This window comes from Pteropus vampyrus, unplaced genomic scaffold (genome assembly GCF_000151845.1).
Source record: "Pteropus vampyrus isolate Shadow unplaced genomic scaffold, Pvam_2.0 Scaffold143, whole genome shotgun sequence".
Taxonomy (NCBI): domain Eukaryota; kingdom Metazoa; phylum Chordata; class Mammalia; order Chiroptera; family Pteropodidae; genus Pteropus; species Pteropus vampyrus.
In genome coordinates this window covers 4,076,636-4,095,958 of record NW_011888924.1, presented here as the reverse complement: position 1 = coordinate 4,095,958, position 19,323 = coordinate 4,076,636, and the positions used below count along the sequence as shown (strand labels likewise).

Genomic DNA, 19,323 nt, shown 5'->3' with positions numbered 1-19,323 from the left:
TGCAGTACACCTTAAACTTATATAGAGCTGTGTGTCAGTTATATCTCAATGACACTTAGGAGAAATCAGCAAAGAAAAAAACTGGGAAAAAAAGAAAAAATCATTTGATCATATATACCAGGGTTTATTTCTGGGCTCTCTCTTCTGTTCTCTTTGTCTATATGTCTGTCTTTATGACAGTGCCATACTGTTTTGGTTGCTGTAGTTTTGTAATAAGTTTTGAAATAAGAAAGTGGGAGACTTCCTATTTTGTTGTTCTTTTACAAGATTGTTTTGGCTATTTGAGGCCTTTAATAGAGTTTTTAGTGGTAGAGCACTAGAGTTACCTTCAAAAAGAACAAACAATACTCTTTATGACGATTATTTATGTTGTTTTTATTCAGTGCAGTAAAATGTGAAACAAATAAGATATAAATTGTAGAAGGAAAATATAAATTTATAAATGCTATGATTTTGTATTCGGACAACTAAATCAAAAGGAACAAACTGAGAGATAAGTAGAAAGAATAACAATTCAGTAACATGATGGGCTAAATGAAAAACATGAAAATTATATAATTTCTGAATGTCAGCAGTATCAGAAAAATAGAAAAAATTGAATCCCAGTTATTACAGATAGTTTTGAATATATGAAGATGTCACAGTGGTGACTGGGAGTTAAATCTTGATGGCCCATAAGCTGTTATGCCTTGGGATTTAATTTACCTCTGGAGCTAGAAATTGAGGCCAAAGGCCAGAACTAGAACTGTGTTAAGTTCCCAACTGGGAGTTGGGAAAAGGAAAGCCTTTCTATGAACTAGGTGTAGTAAAACTGCCCATTAGTCCCGGACATGGGACAGAAGTGAGCCACTTAACAGGATTGTGGCCATTAAAAGCCATCGCAAGAAATAGAAAATCCAACCTGGTGCAAGTCCTAGATAGGAAAATTAATGTATTTTAATGTGTTTGGAACTGATGAATGTTACAGGGCACTGGCTGAGGCAGCAATGAAACTGTACTCGATACTGCTCTTTAACACCTGAAATGTGGAGGACTCTCCCAAAGCTGGATATGAACTCATACAAAACTTCAAAGCACCTTAGTGAAAAGATGCAACAAATGGGAAAATTTGTGACTGAGGAACTGATGATAACGGACTAGTTTGTAAAAGGACTTGATTATTTAGTATACAGTTCAAGTTCAGTTTTTTCCTTTGTCCCTGTAATGCCCTTTCTAGCCGTTTGGTTTTGCTTTGTTTTGTTATCCAGGATAAAATCAAGGATCATACATTGAATTTAATGCCTTTTTATCCTCTTTTACTTTAGTTTTTTTTCTCTCTTTTTCATTTGTTTTTTAATCATAGTGCCAGTTTTAAAAGATAACATTCAGTTTGCCTAAAAGTTTTTGGTTAGCTCCCTTACTAGACGGTAAGCTGTTTTAGAACAGGGAGTATATGTCATTTATCCGTACTAATTAAATTTAATCTAACCATTTTATAATGTGGGATGCTGGGCTTCAGAAAAGGAGAGGTCTTTCAGTTGAGATCCTTGTGCCTCTTGCATTAATTGGTATTTCAAACACTACAGATGTGCCACTGTTATATACACTTTATATTTCATTATTTCATTATTAGTAATTGCTATTAAAAAGTTTTTCACATCTTTCTTGTCTGTATTTGTCACTTGTCATTTCCTTTTGGAAGTGAGGGATGTTTGGTGGGTAAAGTGGATAGTTAAAATATAGTATATGGTTTTATTACTCTTCAGGGAGATAATGCTTCATAATGGTTACAAATAAAGCTAACTCATGAAAGAATATTTTTAAAATTTGGGCATAGAAATATTTAACTTAAAATATTGTAAAATTTTTATGTAAATAAAGTTCTTTATTTTTTCATTTACAACATCACGGAAGTCTTATCTTTATAGGAGTAAGTCTTCTGATGATTTATGTCCCTGGAAATACATGATTTTATTTCTTCTTCTTAGTTTCACTTTATTATTGTTCTTTGCAGCTTCAGAAGTATCTCACTATGAGACTCTCTGGTATAGTGTGTTAATTACAACTTAAAAATAGCACTTTAGGATACAGTGAAAGGAATACTTAATACACTCTAATAGGAATGTAAATTATTTCTGACACTAAGCCTAGTAACTATTTTTTTAACAGCTTCATTGAGATATAATTCATATACCATACAATTTACCCATTTAAAATGTACAGTTCATTGGGTTTTAGTATATTCACAGATATGGATAACCATCAACACAGGTTTAGAACATTTTTATCACCTCAAAAAGAAATACCATGTTTTTTAGCTCTCACCTCCCATTCCCCCCACCCGATCTCCCAGCTCCTACTCTAAGCAACCACTAATATACTTTCTGTCTTAGATTTCCCTATTCTGAATTTTCATATGAATGGAATCATTTTATATGTGATTTTATTGTGACTGGCTTTTTTTTTTCTTTAATATTTTTTTACTTTTTAATTATAGTTGGCATTAGTTTCAGGTATGTTTAATTATAGATGTATTTGTTTCAGGTGTACAACATAGTGTTTAGACATTTATATAACTTACAAAGTGATCACCCCAATAAATCTAGTAACCCTCAGACACCATACATATTATTACAATATTACAATATTACTAATATTACTATATTCCTGTGCTCTACTTGTCCTTCAATTTACATGGTATTTTTTTATGCGAGTATTTTTGTACCCCACCCCTCATTTAGCGAACTTTTTATACATGGTTTCCATTTACACAATCTCATTTTACACAGTTCTTTTTTCATTTTCATTATTGGCAATTAACTCTTCCTAAAAGACAGTAGCTTAGCTCAGCAATGTACAAAGAACTAATACTTATTAACACAATTATTAATGATCTCATTCATTGAATGGCAAATAAAAAAGTGTAGTCGATTACAAATTAACTGACAGTTAATTAATTCACTTATTATATGAAGCCCATCCTGCCGATGAATACAGTAGTGACCTCGAACCAGTTTCATTCACTGAAGAAAATATTTACAAAGCTCTTCAATTGGCCAAAAAACTAGGAACTGCAGTTCTGTATATTGATCAAAACAACCTATGAGCCTTAAAATTTTGAAAAGATTTTTGCAGTGAATATCGAAGAATTTCTGAAAACTTAGCAAAAGATGGGGTTGGGAAAAGGTCATCCAAAAACGTAAACATAAATTATGAAACCAAGGTAGTACTTCCAAATATTTCGAGCGATGAGGTAGTGACTTTGTGCCAGTTAAAAAGAGAAGGTTGATTGCTTTAGATTACAGTACAGACACCAAAAGCAAATAAAATAAATTTTGGTTTTTCTGAATTTTCACTAGCATTTTTTTGTGAAAATATATGAAATTTTTTATGACTTATATTAACCTATTTCTTGAATATTTATTTTTTGTACTGGAGGACTCTTTTTACATGGTTTCCTCCCACTTAAAAAAAAGACGAAGAAAGGACAGTTTGCGTAAATTGGTGACGGGTGTATACTTTATATCTCCATGACTATTTGTACTTCTTAATCCCTTCCCCCTTTTTCACCAACTCCCCCAGCCCCCTTCCATCTGGTAACCCTCAAAATGTTCTCTGTATCTGTTGAGTTTGTTTCTGGGTGTTTGTTTGTTTTATTCTTTAGATTCCACATATACCTGCAGTCATATGGCATTTGTCTTTCTCTGTCTGACTTATTCCTCTCAGCACAATACCCTCTAGGTCTGTCATGAAATATCTTTTTCCACCCCTCTACTTTCTGCCTGTGTGTATCTTTTAATCTGAAGTGAGTCTCTTGTAAGCAGTCTATGTAAGGGTCTTTTTCTTATTCATTCAGCCACCCTGTCTTTTAATTGGAGCATTTAGTTCTTTTTCATTTGAAGTATTTGTTGATAGATATGTAGTTATTGCCATTCTTTATTCATATTTTGGATACGTATTTTTTTTCTTCTTCTTAAAGAAGTCCCTCCAATATTTCCCGTAATACTGGCTTGGTGGTGATGAACTCCTTTAGCTTTTTCTTGTCTGGGAATTTCTTTTCATCTTTCCTTAAATTCTAAATGATAGCTTTGCTGGGTAGAGTAATCTTGGTTGTTATGAGTCCTTGCTTTTCATTACTTTGAATATTTTGTACCAAGCCCTTTTGGCCTTGAAGTTTTCTGTTGAGAAATTGACTGACAGTCTTATGGGAGCTCCTTTGTAGGTAACTAACTGCTTTTCTCTTGTTGCTTTTAAGATTCTCTCTTTGTATTTAACCTTTGGCATTTTAATTATGACGTGTCTTGGTGTGGGCCTCTTTGGGTTCGTCTTGTTTGGGACTCTCTGAGCTTCCTGGGATTGTATGTCTATTTCCTTCGTTAGGTTAAGGAAGTTTTCTGTTGTTATTTTTTTAAATAAGTTTTCAACTTCTTGCTCTCTCTTTTTTCTTGTTGCTGTTCTGATTGGATGTCCTCTGTTACCCCATCCTCTATATCGCTGATTTGATCCTCCACTTCATCCACTCTGTTGATTCCCTCTAATGTACTCTTCATCTCAGATATTGTATTCTTCATTTTTGACTGGCTCCCTTTTATGGTTTCCATTTTCATGTCTTCTATATCTTTGTTAGAGTTCTCACTGAGTTCAACTACTCTTAAGTTTACTGAGCATCATTATAACCAGGGTTTTGAAATCTGCATCTAGTAGATTGCTTGTCTTCATTTTGTTGAATTCTTTTTCTTGAGCTTTGTTCTATTTTTTTTTTTTTTTTATGTGAGCCATACTTCTTTGTCTCCCCATTTTGGCTGCCTCCCTGTGTCTGTCTATGTATTAGGTAGGGCTCCTAAGTCCTGGTCTTAGTAGAGTGGCTTTATGTAATAGGTGTCCTGTGAGGCTCAGTAGTGCAATCTCCCTGGTCACCTGAGCCGAGTAGTGCCCCAGGTATGTCCTTTGTGAGGCCCAGTGGCACAGTTTTGGGAGGGGTTTGGCTGTAGGCCAAGTTCAGCCACAACCTATGCACCTCTGGGGCTACCCGGTAAGAGTCACCAAGCATTCCACAGATTACTGTCACCCATGCTGGGCTTATTGGTGCCTTGAGAGGCCAACCCAGAAACAGGCTGGCTGCCACTAGTGCGGGGTTTGAGGATGCTCAGCAAGAGATACAGGGCACGCCAAGGGCAGATGCTGCTGCTTTGGGTTTTGTGAGCCTTTGAGAGATTTTAGGTAAGTCCGCAGCAAGAAGAGTCAAGACAGACCACTTGTATGGAATAAACTGTAAGCGGCTTGGGTGGGCCCACAAGTTGGAAAAGGCAGAATCTCAGGGAATCAATCCCCTGGGCAGAGCGACCTGTGTTATCTAGATTGACGGTGACTTGGATATGGTGGTGCCTGCGTCCACAGGCTGGGAGTGGGGAGGGCTCAACAAAGGAACAATGGATACTGCTAGCACTTCTGTCTAGGAGAAAGCTGCCCCTCCAGCCTTCGCCCTGAAGCCTGACAATTCAGTGTCTCCTCATATGTCCCTGCCGCTCCTTGAGCAGCTTCCGCTGCGCTGGAGGTCAGAGTGAGTGAGTCCATCAGCAAGTAAGTCCTGGCACGGGCCCTTTAAAAGGCTCGTCTGTGACTCCCATAGCCCTCCTCACTTAGCCACAACCTCTGCTGGTTTTCATAGCCAAAAGTTATGGGGTCTTCTCTTCCTGGCACTGAGAACCATGGGCTGGGGAGCCCAGTGTGGGCCTGGGACCCCTCACTCCTCAGGTCAGGGAGGGGGCTCTGTAGCCAAGGTAACCCTCCCAATTCTTGATCACCACGCTTGGTTGTGGGACCAGATCATTTCTCATCTCCGTCCCTCCTACCATTTTTGTCTTTAGTTTGTAGGGCTTCTGTTCAACCAGACCTAACTCAGCATGCTGGTTGCTCTGTAGTTTCGTTGTAATTTTGGTGTGGTCGTGAGAGGAGGCGTGCATAGCCTCTACTTTCTACACCATCTTGACCAGTCTCCCATGACTGGCTTCTTAAACTTAGCAGAATGTTTTCAATGATTGTATTGTAGCATATATCAGTACTGGATTCCTTTTTATGGTCAAATAATATTCCATTGTATGGATATACCACATTTTGTTTATCCACTTATCAGCTTATGGACATTTGAGTTTTCATCTTTTGGCTTTTGTGAATGAATAATGCTGCTATAAACATTTATGTTCAAATTTTTGTGTGTACATGTTTTTATTTTTCTTCACTGTATACTTAGGAATAGCATGTTTAATTGTTTGAAGAACTGCCTGACTTTTTAAAAGCAGCTATACCATTTTATGTTCCCACCAGCAGTGTACAAAAGTCCCAATTTTTGTCTTTTTTATTCTAGACATCCTCATAGGTGTAAAGTGGTAATCTCATTGTGGTTCGATTTGTATTTCCCTGCTGGCTAATGATATACTTCTTTTTATGTCCTTATTGGCCATTTGTATATCGTCTTTGGAGGAATGTTCTATTCAGATATCTTTTACCCATTTTTAAATTGGGCTGTCTTTATTGAATTGTAAGAGTTCTTCTACAGAATTTAAGTTCCCTATCAGATGTGTGATTTGCAAATATCTTCTCCCATTTTGTGGGTTGTCTTTTTACTTTACTGATAGTGTTCTTTCAACCACAAAAGTCTGATTTTGAAAAAGTTCAATTTATCTTTTTTTTTTCTTTTTTGGTACTTTCAGTGTCATATCTAAGAATCCTTTCCTCATTCCAGGGTCACGAAGATTTGCCCCTATGTTTTAAAACTCTTCTGAGAGTTTTATAGTTTTAGCTATTACATATAAGTCCTTGAACCATTTTGAGTTAATTTTTGTATATGGTATAAAGTAAAGGTCTAATTTCATTGCTTTTCCTTTGGTTATCCAGTTGTCCCAGCACCATTTGTTAAAAAAACTATTCTTTCCCTTATTAAATGGTCTTGACACCTTTGTCAGTAATCATTTGACAGTAGATTATGAAATTATCGCTGGACTCTCAATTCTGTTCCATTGATCTGTCTTTATTCCAGTACTGTACTGTTGTGATTACTGTTGATTTGTAATTAGTCGTGAAGTCAGTGAATGTGAGTCCTCCTACTTCATTCTTTTTAAGGATTGCTTTGTAATTCCATATGAATTTAGAATCAACTTGTCAGTTTCTACAAAGAAGTCAGCTGGGATTCTGGTTGAAATTCTGTAGATGAACTAGGAAGGTTGTCATCTAAACAGTGAGTCAGTCCCTGAACATGGGATTTTTTCCATTTATTTAGATCTTCAGTTTCTTACAGCAAATTTTTGGTAGTTTTTAGAATATCAGCTCAGCATTTTATTCTTTTTGCTGCTAATGTGACTGGAATTGTTTTTTTAAATTTCATTTTCAGGTTCATTACAAATTTATAGAAATAAAATTGATTTTGTATATTGGTCTTGTATCCTGCAACCTTGCCGAACTTATTTATTAAATCTAATATTATTTTAGTGGATCCTTTGTGAATTTATGTATACAAGTTTATGTCATCTGTGAATTGGGACAGTTTTACTTATGTTTTTCAATCTGAATACCTTGTATATCTTTTTTTTTTTTTTTTGCCTAATTGCCTGGATAGAGCCTTTGGTACAATGTTGAATAGATATGGTGAGAGCAGACATTCTTGTGTTATTCCAGATTTTAGGGGAAAGCATCCAGTCTTTCACCATTAAGTATGATGTTAACTTTAGGTTTGGTTTTTTTGTTTTATTTTGTTTTGGTTTTTTTTTTGGTAGATGTTCTTTATGAGGCTGAGGAAGTTCCTTTTTTGTTTATCTGAGAAAGTCTTTGCTTTCGTTTTTGAAAGAATGCTTTGCTCAGTATAGGATTCTTGGTTGATTTCCCCCCCCCACCCCCTTTCATACTTTTAATATGGTATCCTACTGCCTTTGGACTCCATTGATTATGCTCAGTAGTCAGCTGTTAATCTTATTGGGATTCCTTTGAAAGTGATGCATTATATTTCTGCTTTCAAGGTTTTCTCCTTGTCTTTGAGCATTTTACTTATGACGTACATGTTTGTGGTTCTGTGTTTATCCTACTTGGAGTCCATTAAGCTTCTTTCAGCCATTGTTTAAATATATTTTCTGCTTCATTCTTGCTGTTTCCTTTTGGTACCCACTTAATATTCATGGTTATATATACTTAATTCCCCACTTTTCTCTAAAGCTTTATTTAGTTTTCTTCCATTTTCTGTTTTTCAGCTTACAAAATCTCTTATCAATCTATCTTCAAATTTGCTAATTATTTTTTCTGCCCTTTTATTCTACTCTTGAGCCTGTTGCATTTTTTTAATTATAGTTTCAACTCCATTTTGTTTCATTTTTTAATATACATAATTTTCTTGTCTCTATTGATATTCTCTATTTGATACATTTTCATTCATGCCTTTTTTTACTTTTAAAATTTTGATTTTGGTTTCCTTTGGTTGTTTGAACTTATTTATAATGGCTATTTTGAAATGTTAAATCCAACATCTAGTCACTCACAGGCAGTGTCTTTTGCCTGCCTTTTTTTTTTTCCCCCCCGCCTGGTTTATGGGTCATATGTTCCTGTTTCTTTGCATGCCTTGTGATTTTTTCCTTGGGAACTGGTCATTTTAGATGATTTAGCAGCTCCGGATACTCATCCCATCCTTTGGGCCTTATTGTTGTATGCTTGTTTATTTGTTTAATGGCTGGCCGGATTATTTTAGTGAACCCTTTCTACCACTCCCTCCCCCTCAGAGTTAAGCCTCTGGTGGTGTTCCTCAGGGAGGCAGAGCTTTAAGTTTGCCTACAGTCTCCCTGGGATGACTGGTACTGGTAGGCCTCTCTTTCTCTGACCAACCCAGCTGTTAAACTCTGCTAATTACTCAGATTGCTCTATTGTTTTCAACAATGCCTGGAGGCATAAATTCCTCTACAAAGTAATCCAATCGAAGTGGGGCTCCTTGGAAGGAAGCGTTTCTGAAGTCAATATGTGCCATTTGTTCTGACCCCAGGAGGACTCCTCTCAGAAGTCTTATTTCCTGCTTCTCTGATGCAGACTAGCTGGCCTATAGTCAAGGCTATATTTCCATTACATCTATGAATCTCTTTCCAGTTGTCTTTTACTAGCACCTCCACTATTCTCGAGAACACCCTTAGACTTAAACTTGTCCACTCTTTTGAGAATGAAGTCAGGTCCTTTGGGAAAAGATTTGAGACTACATGGTCCTGCTTTTCCCCCTGAGGCAAAATATCTGAGCCTGGGTTCTGGAGCTGGAGGTGGGACTATGGTGAGCTTTTCTGTGAGTGACCTTCTGGCTCTAGTTGCTGAGCCCTGGAAGGGAGTGGGGATGGGGAAGGTGCTTACACAGCAGCTTATCTCTCCTGGCGTGGACCCACCATCTCAGGAGCTGGGTGAAAGGGTTCCCTGGGGCCCCAGTATTCTCAGTGTACCATGCTTCTACAAGCGAGGCTTGGGCAGAAGGGAACCCACTGCCTTCAAAGTACTTGCCTGGGACTTGGCTTCTGCAAGAGGAGACTGGGGGCAGAAGGAGAAACCTGAATTCCTGCTTTACCCTGGGAGAAAGCCCTTGGACTGAGAGTTGAGGGAAGGAGGAGCCCTGTGTTCTGTGCTGCAGCAGGCTGGAGCCTTGCCGAGATGGAGGTGGAGGGAGGGAGTGGTCTTCTTTCAAATACCACAGACTTTCACCTTTCAGACTGAATTTTCATAAATTTTATTTCTTCATTTACTGTTTGCCCTTAGGGAACATTTCCAGAGGCTTTGAATGGTGGTTTTTAAAATAATTTTCACCAATCACTAAGGAGCAAACTAGCAGAGCTATTCATGCTGTTAGGCCAGAAGTCAGTCTCTTGTAACTTTGTTTTTTGAGCTAGCAGTCATGCCTCCTTAAAGCATGACTCAGAAAAGCATTTTCTTCATTATGGTCCCTGACCACCCCTCATAAGAAACCCCTTAACATGCTCCTTAACATCTCAACTTTCAGATCTTGCCTGTATGGTACAAGAGACTGAGGATTGAGTTCTTTTGCTTATTTTACTTAAAGAACGAATTCACTACATGTGGAAGTGCTCTAGAAGGGAAAATTTGCATAAGCTTACAGAGTTTGTAAAGGAAATGAAAAGAATAGTAGCTAGAGAATTTTAACATGAGAGTTCTGTAGTTGAGTTCTTTTCAGGTTGACTTGTAGGTGTTACAGTTGGTTGCCTCTTGCCTCTTTGACCTGACTTAGACATCAAAATCAACAGGCTTCTTCCTCAGTTTTGTTGTCATCTTAAATTAGTTTCTTTTGATTCCTTCTTTTTTTTCTTTCCAGGGGCCACTCAATAGTGAGTCTTCAAACCAGAGTTTGTGCAGTGTGGGATCCTTGAGTGACAAAGAAGTAGAGGTAAGGTGCCATATCTGTTGAAAGACTTTTCATATTTCCACACTTTCAGTCTACGTTAAAAGATAGCATAACTGCAGGGTTGCTGATAAATTCCGTGCTGTTTGAGCTGTGTCTTTACAGCTGTGGTGTGGCTCTGATGGATTTTATCATTATAATCATGTATGGGTGTCATCTTTCTTTTTTTTCTTTTAAAAAAATTTTTGCTTAATTGTCATCAATAAAGGGCAAGAATTCAGTTGTAGCTGAATTAGCCTAGACGCCCTTGAATTTTAATACTTGTCAGTACTTCAACTGAGCGGGTCAGTATAGCAATGTAGCCTGGCCAATTTTAGTTAACAGGACTTGAAGATTTTTATTTTTAGGCAGTTAATCTAGCTGTATGCATATGGGGCCAAGTGTGCAACAACCTATTTTACACTTTGATAAAACTTTCAGTAAATGAGAGCCAGTGACTGATTATGTAGATCTTTCCTTTTCGGGGGTGGGGGGGAAAGAGATTGGATTTAAGCTGTTTATTACAAAGTAGACAACAAGTGTTAGGATATTTCTGCAAGCCTACTGTATGCTAGATATTTGTACTACATTTGTGCCTTATGAAATATTTAAACTGTGCAGCAACCCTGATTTACAGGCGAGTAAATTGAAGCACTGATATTTTAAGCAGTTTGCCAAAAATCGTATAGATATTTTGGTTCCAGACCTTTCCATAACCCTGCTCTGAAAGCAGGATACTGATTTTGGACTTGTCTGTGCCAGTGAAATCGCGTTATATATTTGATATTTTGTACATACTTTCTAATTTCCATAATGTGAAAAATATGATACAATGCTAATTGTGATGTATATGCTATTTAACAGACTCCTGAGAAAAAACAGAATGACCAGCGAAACCGGAAAAGAAAAGCTGAACCATATGAAACTAGCCAAGGTAGTAATAATTTCACACTAATAAAAATACTAAATTTTTATATACTTAGATAAAGTTTTCCAACTCACACTAAATAATTAGTTTGTTATACAGGGATTCCTAACAAAGGAGATTGTGCATCTTAAGGGAATATCAGGCTGTTTATTATAGACTTGCCATTTGATATACACTTGACAAAACAGTGTCAGTTCTTTGGGGACTGTTGTTTACCCTGTTGTAAGTTAACGATCTCGCAGGTTTTTCTTCAGATTAAGCATGTATTGTACAAAAAAGAGTTTCCACTGGAGTTTTAACTATGTCTTGTATTAGATTAGTGATTTGTTAATAATAGGCGACCAGAAATGGTTTTATTTACCCGGCTGTCATTTCCACCTAATCTTTTTCTGTGTCAATTATTTAGTTGAACATTGGCACCCAGTGGAATAAATCTGTAAACATAACGATTCTAATGCCAAATATCTTTATGTAATTAAAAAAAGAATAAATTATTTGGTTATTTTTCTCTCTCCCTAAGGAACGTCTTCTTTGCATTTTTGCTTTTTAATCTACAAATCATTTTTTACTTTGGGAGGCGGGAGAGAACTTCTACCAAAGTGACATGGTCACATAAAGTTTTTTGTGAAGTTTGTTTTGAATTCACTGTTGTCTTAGTTGGGGCATGGATTATAGATTAATTTTTTTATTCACAGTCGTGACATGTTTTGTTAGCGTATTTATAAAAGTAGCAAACCTTAAAGGAAAACAAGCTATGAAAAAGTCCTTCACTACTCATTCAGTCTTTTATTATATGAAGGAAACTGTCTTAGATTATAGGTATTTTGGCTCATTTGTTCAAAAGTAAAACCGACACTTGAATTGATAACAATGTATACAGTTATTGAATACATAGTGTATTTTAGTGAATGATGGCTTACATGTGTTGTTGAAAAAACTGTACTTACTTTGGTTTCATTTTCAGGGAAAGGCACTCCTAGGGGACATAAAATTAGCGATTACTTTGAGGTAAGTTAAATTTGGGGGGAAAATATCTAGTGATTTTTTAAAAACCTAAATTCTTATGTTCGTTTTTAAGGCTTTAGAAAGCAATATTTTACCTTTACTGTGCTTTCCTCCCCTTCCTTCCCATCGTCATCAGTCTAATGCCGCCCTATCTGTCTGTAAGAGGAAACTGCTGCTGACTTTCCGAATTTAAATTTGTTTATGACGTGTCTGTTCTGTGATGATATAAAAATTCACAAATGAGGCAATTTTTCTATTGGCCAGATTAGGTTTCGTGTCTTACAAAGATTGAAGTTGAGTGACTTGGACTCTTCTTTTGTCCTCTTCCCTTTAGTCCAGTGGAACACGTAGCGAGCTCACTGACCCATCATTAGTGGTTACTAAAGAAGACACTAACATCCACTGAACCACTGTATTCCTGCTTCATGTATTTGAGACCAGAAGGGAAAACATTCTCTTATGTTTTTCAAAACCATTTCTAGCCATGTTTTTGTTATATTTTGGTACATTTCTGCTGGAGCTCCTTCTTAAAAATTTCGTTGAAAAGATAGCAAAATTTAACTTACATGGCATTGTCTTTCTGGAATAAAATGTATTGACTTAAAGGGGCCATGTATAATTAATACCTGTTTGTGTATTAATCATTTACTCTCCTTCTCTGAAGCATAGTACTGTTTTGAATTATTCATATCCATTTTTCCCTGTTGGCCAGTTTGCTGGGGGAAGCGGGCCAGGAACCAGCCCTGGCAGAAGTGTTCCACCAGTTGCACGATCCTCACCGCAACATTCCTTATCCAATCCCTTACCGGTAAGCATTCACCTGGAGAAATTTGACACCTGTTGTAGGAGACAAGAAACCCAGGAACACTCAAGCAAAGTTTCTCTTCCATGAATTACCCAAAGAGAATGAGGCATTAAGGAGAAAAGTATGACATAGTATTACCTACGAATCGCTTAGATTCAAGTCTATATATCAGTAAATTAACGTGTTACAAGCGCTAACCCTATTCTCTCAGTATAATTGCCTCTAAGCCTACAGCTCCATGTTATCAAGGAAGCGATTTCCAACCCAAACAGTAGGTTTTTATCCTTGCCAAACTTCTATATTCCTATAACTAAATTCTTTTCTTAAAAAATTTGCTCACCTCTGGCATTTGAATTATTTTCAAGGCTTAACCAGTGATATAGACGAGAAGCTAATGCTATACAAATTTGAAATTTGTTTCCTACCTGTAAGTGAGATCTGAAGATCTTAAAACCATTATAACTAAGTTAGTGGTTCTCAAGTGGGGGTAGTCACTTTTGTGCACAACTAAGTGGGGGAGGTACCATTGCTTCTCATGGGCAGAGGCCAGGAATGCTGGTAAATATCCTGCAATGCACAGGACAGGCCCACACAACAAAGAATTATCTGTTCCAAAAGGTCACTAGTGCTGAGACTGAGAATCCCTGAGTTAGCTAATGTAGAATTTTGTATTAATTCACTTGAGTGCCTTTGGATAATTTACTGATACTATACAAGACCTCTGTACCCAAGAGCGCATTATGTCCACTGATGCCTCAGATATTTCTGTGGGATCCTGGGGACGATCCTAGGTCATCTTAGGTCTCTGTTTGTTTAGGAAAGTTGTTTTTCTCTGCCTCAGTAGAGTTGGTTAATACTGCTCTTTTCCTAAGTGATTTAATCTTTCGTATTAAGGTATTTTAAAATGCACTTCTCCCCCCCCCCCCCCCCCTGCTATCATAAAAACATGCATTCATTGGGGGTGATTGTAACTATTAAAGCAGTTATGAAAATGTACTCCACTTGAAAATTTTTGCCATTATTTTGTCATCCATGCCAAATTTTAAAATGTTAGAAATATGTGATGTTTGTTGGGTTAGGTTACGGTTTGTTAGATAAGTGTTTCGAAGGCCCGCGTATTTATTTATCTTAAGTTTAAAACCAGTTAAAGTTCTAAAATGACTAAATGAGATTGCAGAATTATATATTTCGGACAAATATGTTTTGTAGAATTTTCTTGTCTGTTACTTTTTTTTTCTCCTGAAATACTCATTTTCTCATTTATTTTTCAGTAGTGTGACCACCCATCTATCATTTGTCAGTTTAGGTCAAGTTTTACTTGAAGACAAAAGAGATGCACTCAGTGATCTGTAGACATTTCTGCCAGCTGTACAAATGGTGGCTGGGCCTCATTATTATTGTGCAAATCTAAGTATATATTAGGCATTGAAGTAGGAACCAAACTGTAACTTTCCTTTTCCGTTGCACTGAGAAGCTCTCTATCTTCGCAATTTTGATTCTGTGCCTCATAATTAGTTCTAATGACTAATTTGTGTATGCCCCTCAGTTTCCTTTTCCCATTATCTTTCTATGTTACTTGCCTAAAAAAACCCAACTCTGATTAAATCTAATTATCCACCTTTTCTTTGCCTGCCTCTAAGCAGCTCAGCTTAGAGGAAAACACACGTGCTGACCAATCGCACTTTACAAGCACTAACCTCATGTGCACCCCTAGCTGCCTGCCAATCCTCCTGTATTCCTCTAGTTAGTTCCCTTTCCCAGATGAACATTTATATGACTATGTCATATTTTTGTCATTTCCTGCAAGCCTGCAGCAACACTTCCTTCCTCTCCACTATCTCAAGTGATGGCTTTACTTTTTTATTTTACTGAGAAAATAGAAGCAATTAGAAGAAGACTTTCATATGCTCTTATACCAAATCTACTAAGCTACTTGCATTAGTATCCATGTCAGCCTTTTAGGATAAAAGAATTTGCCTGCCTTCACTGGGCACCAGTCTCCCTGACAATTAGGTATCAGACTCTCTTCTTGACATTCCTACTTATGTATCTAATGGACAGCTTAAAATGTCCAACAAGCAACTCTTGCTTCCCCTTCAGTACCAAAACAGCAATGACAAAACATTCTCCCTTCAGTCTGCCTTGTCTTGGTAAATGACAGTTTATTCTGTCCAAGTTTTTGAGTTTTAACCTCATGCTCTATATGTAATCCATCCGTAAATCCTCTTTTTTCTTTAAAATATATCGGAATATGACCACTTTCTATTCTTCTGGTTCTCTGCATTAGCCTCCAAAGTGAGGTCTCCCTGTTTCTGCCCATGTCTCACCTGTTCTCAATATAGTAGCCAGAGTGATTTCAGTTAAAAAGCTAAGACAGATCCTCTGCCCCAAACCGTCCAGTGGCTAGTCCACATTGCTCTAGACTTACATGGCTTGGATGCTCCCACTTGATCTGTGCTCCCCTACCTGCCCACCTGACTGACATCTCCAGCTGTTCTCCCTCTCCTTCATGTCACTGCAGCCATGCTGGCCTCCTTGAAGTTCCTCGAATACTGTACAGCACTCTTCTGCTTTGGGGCCTTTGCACTTGTGATTTCCTCTTCCAGGAACAGCATGATTAACAATCTCTTCTTCAGGTTATTGCTCAAAAATGACTTCATCAGAGAGGTCTCCCCTGGCGAACTTTAAAACAAGCAGTCCCTATGTCCCTAATTCTGCTTTAATTCTTAGTTATTACCACCTGACATATATATTTAAATTTTTTTATTGATTTCTATTTATACATATAGAAGAGTACACCTATAAGTCTAAAACTTAATGAATTTTCACAAACTGGTACCAGCACAAGAAATGAAATATTACCAGCCCCCTGCCTGAAATTCCCCTTAGGCTCCCTTCCAGTTATCAGCCCTCTCTCCCTGCCATTTAGAATAGCTACTGTCCTCACTTCTAACAGCATACATGGGTTTTTTCTGTTTTGTATAAAAGGAATCATGCAGTATATACTCTTGTGTCTGGCTTTCAGCATTACTTTTGTGAGATTCATCCATATTGTTATGTGTTATTGTAGTTCATTCATCATTGTTGTGTGGTATAGTTTTAATACATTTTCATTTAATAAGTTATATATTTTAATTTTTAACTACACAATCTATTGCCCTTTTTCTCCCACTAGAATGTTAATCCCATGAGCACAGGGGCTTTACTTTGTTTTGTTTACTCCCGTTTACATCTCTCAGAGTACTTATTACATAAAGGTGTAATTATTTTAACTATTTCCCCTGTTTAACGTGGAATATCTACACAAGATAATATCTTGTTCAATTTTCAGTCTCTAACACCCAAAAACAGTGCTTGACACAGTGGGTGCTCAAGACTGTTTATTGGAAAGGAAGAGTGAGTGGATAAAGAATTACTTTAGCATTTTTCTCTCTGATTCTTTTGTATTTTTTGGTATATACGAAAAGTACATTAAGCATGAGCATTTTAATGCAGGAGTTAGTAAACTACAGCCCACAGCTCTCAAGCTAAGAATGTTTACATATTTAAAGAGTTGTAGAGGCAAAGAAGAATATATGGCAGAGAGGATATGTGGCTTGAAAAACCAAAAATATTTCTGTCTGGCCTTTCACCAAAAAAGTTTATAGAAAATTATTATAAAGTTGACTCTATATAATCATTACTTAGGCCAAGAAGTAAAATATTTCCAGCTCCCTGGAAACCTGTATGTGCTCTTCCCTCATCACAGCTCCCTCCCTCTACATTAGAAACAACCACTATTCTCATTTTTGTGATCACCATTTGCTTTTTCTTACAGTTGAACTATTCGTGTATGTATCTCCAAATTTAGTTTTGTCATTAAGTCAATTTTGTTCATCATGGCATTTAATCACAGTGTTTAAATTTTCTGTATTCTGATTTTTGGCTGTTCGTTCTGTCATTTACTGTCTAACATGTCTTTCATGATTTTGGGAGTGCCCTGTTTCTTCTTGTATTTATATTTTTGTATGTATATTATTGACTTTCTTCATCTTTTGTGATACTCTTTGCTCTAAATATAGTTTATCTGATATTTAATATATCCAAACCATGGTATGATATAAATACTTCCATTTTTCTACTATCAACTTTATTATGTTTTCAGTATATCTGACAAATATAGTTGAAGTTCTTCCTTTATTTGGTCTAAAATCTTTTTAACTTGAACATTTATCCTGTTTACATTTAATGTAATTATCATTATATTGGACTTAAATATATAATTTTTAATGTGTTTTTTATTTATCTTGCCTATTCTTTCATTTTTAGATATTTGTATGGCTCAGCAATATTCCATTGTATATATGTACCAACCGCTTCTTCATCCATTCATCCATTGATAGACACCCAGGTTACCTCCATATCTTGACTATTGTAAATTGTAATGCTGCAATGAACAGATGCATGCACACGTCCTTTCTAAGCAGTGTTTTGTGTTTCTTTAGATAAATACTCAGAAATGGAATTACTAAGTCCTTCTGTGCCTCTTGTTTAGCCTTCGTTTTATTTTTCTCTTATTCTCGAAAGATGTTTTTGCTGTGTATGTTTTTAGATTGGCACTGTTTTTCTTTAACAATTGAGGATATTATTATCACCTTCTGGTTCCCATTGTTACTATGGAAAAACAGCTTTCATTTACTTATTTCTTTGAAATTATCTGTCTCCCCCAGCTGCTTTTGAAATCTTTATCTATGGTGTTCTGCATTTTAATTATGATGCATCTTTTTATTTCTCTTGCTTGTGATTTGTTGGGCTTCTGGTATCTGTGGGTTGGTATCTTGCACCATTATGGATAATTGTTAGCTATTATTTCTTCAAACAGTATCTCTGCCCTCTTCCCTTTTTCTTCCTCCTGTGAAATTTCAGTTAACCTGTGAAATTTCAGTTAACCATGTTAGACCTTCTCACTTTGTCACCATGCCACTTAGTTTCTTTTCTCTGTTTTGGTGTCTGTATGCTACATTCTGAATACTTTCTTGCCTTTCAGTTCCCAAATTCCTTGTTTCGTTGTATCTGATTTGCTGTTAACCCCATTGAATTCTTAATTTTTGTCATTATATTTCCTTGCAGATGTTTTCATGCCCGTCCTATTTTTTTTAATCTAGTAAGCAAAGTTATTTTATAATCTGTTGTCTGATAATTCTGGTATTTGAAGTTTTTATGACTCTGTTTCTGCTGTCTCTTGGTTTTCCTAGTTGTTGCTTGGGGCTTTCTTTCTTTGTGCTTTATTTTTGTTTTGCAGTGTGCTGCTCATCATTCTTGAAAAATTATTTGTGAAGTTTCTTTGAGATCTAGCATAAAGATGTGTTCCTCCAGAAGGAATTTTTATTTGCTGCTTCCAAGTGCCTATAGAGTCTGCCAGTCCAACACTACTTTAAATTAATGAATTCGCGGCTTGCATTTTGTTTGTTTTACTTATTTTGTTTATTTCAACTACTCAAGCCATATCGATTTGAATTATGTTAATATTCCTCAGGGAAGCCCCACCCCCTTGGTGCCAGTGCAGTTTCCTTGCAGCTTCCGGAGAGTAGGGGAAATTTTTCTCCTGGTTTGCATTCACCCTGAGAGTGTGTAGCCCTTTGGAAGCCCAGTGTGAAGTGGGAAAGGTTTCCTGTTGAGCTTAGGTGAGCTTTGGCCTGCAACTGTTTGCTTGGCACTGTGGTGTCCTAGATACAGAAATTCAAGATCTGCAGGTACCCTTAGGGCAAATGTGACTTTGGTGCTTCTTTTACCTGTCTTGTGTCCCTAATTTCCCTTAGATTTTGCCCTGGCACATCCCTTCTGTTTTATCGACGCTTCATTGCTTTTAATATCTTTTTAAAAAATATTTTGTCCTGTTTTCTAAGGGAAGGGTGGTTCAGACATCCCAAGCCTGCTCTATTTCCAGAAATATTTTAAAATCTATCAGTACTTGGCAAATATTTATTAAATACATAACAATATTTAATTTGAGTATTGCAGCTTTAGAAATACATTCTCCCAAGTAGTGAGAATATTGTCGTGAATGGGTATCGCAGATGCTCTGGATTCTGAATTTGAACCGTTGCGTTTGGTTAGGTAGGAGTGTTGGACTTAAGGATGTGGACTCATAGATTTTATTTTTCAGGATACTTTGGTTAGTTTATTTTCATTTCCTAAAATGAAAATGTTAAATAATATTTCCTG

The 19,323-nt window shown here is 36.6% G+C and overlaps 1 protein-coding gene across 4 annotated transcripts in view; it reads left to right on the top strand.

The window, feature by feature from the left end:
- Window positions 1-19,323, top strand: part of TLK2 (tousled like kinase 2) — an 88,234-nt gene that overhangs the window by 24,899 nt on the left and 44,012 nt on the right. For 3 of the 4 annotated variants that reach the window (XM_011368560.2, XM_011368559.2, XM_011368561.2), the window contains exons 3-6: window positions 10,316-10,387; window positions 11,246-11,315; window positions 12,274-12,317; window positions 13,027-13,122. In XM_011368560.2, coding sequence (XP_011366862.1) covers window positions 10,316-10,387; window positions 11,246-11,315; window positions 12,274-12,317; window positions 13,027-13,122 — 282 coding nt within the window. The remainder of the gene's footprint in view (window positions 1-10,315; window positions 10,388-11,245; window positions 11,316-12,273; window positions 12,318-13,026; window positions 13,123-19,323) is intronic. The other variant, XM_023535629.1, reaches the window with a different exon arrangement.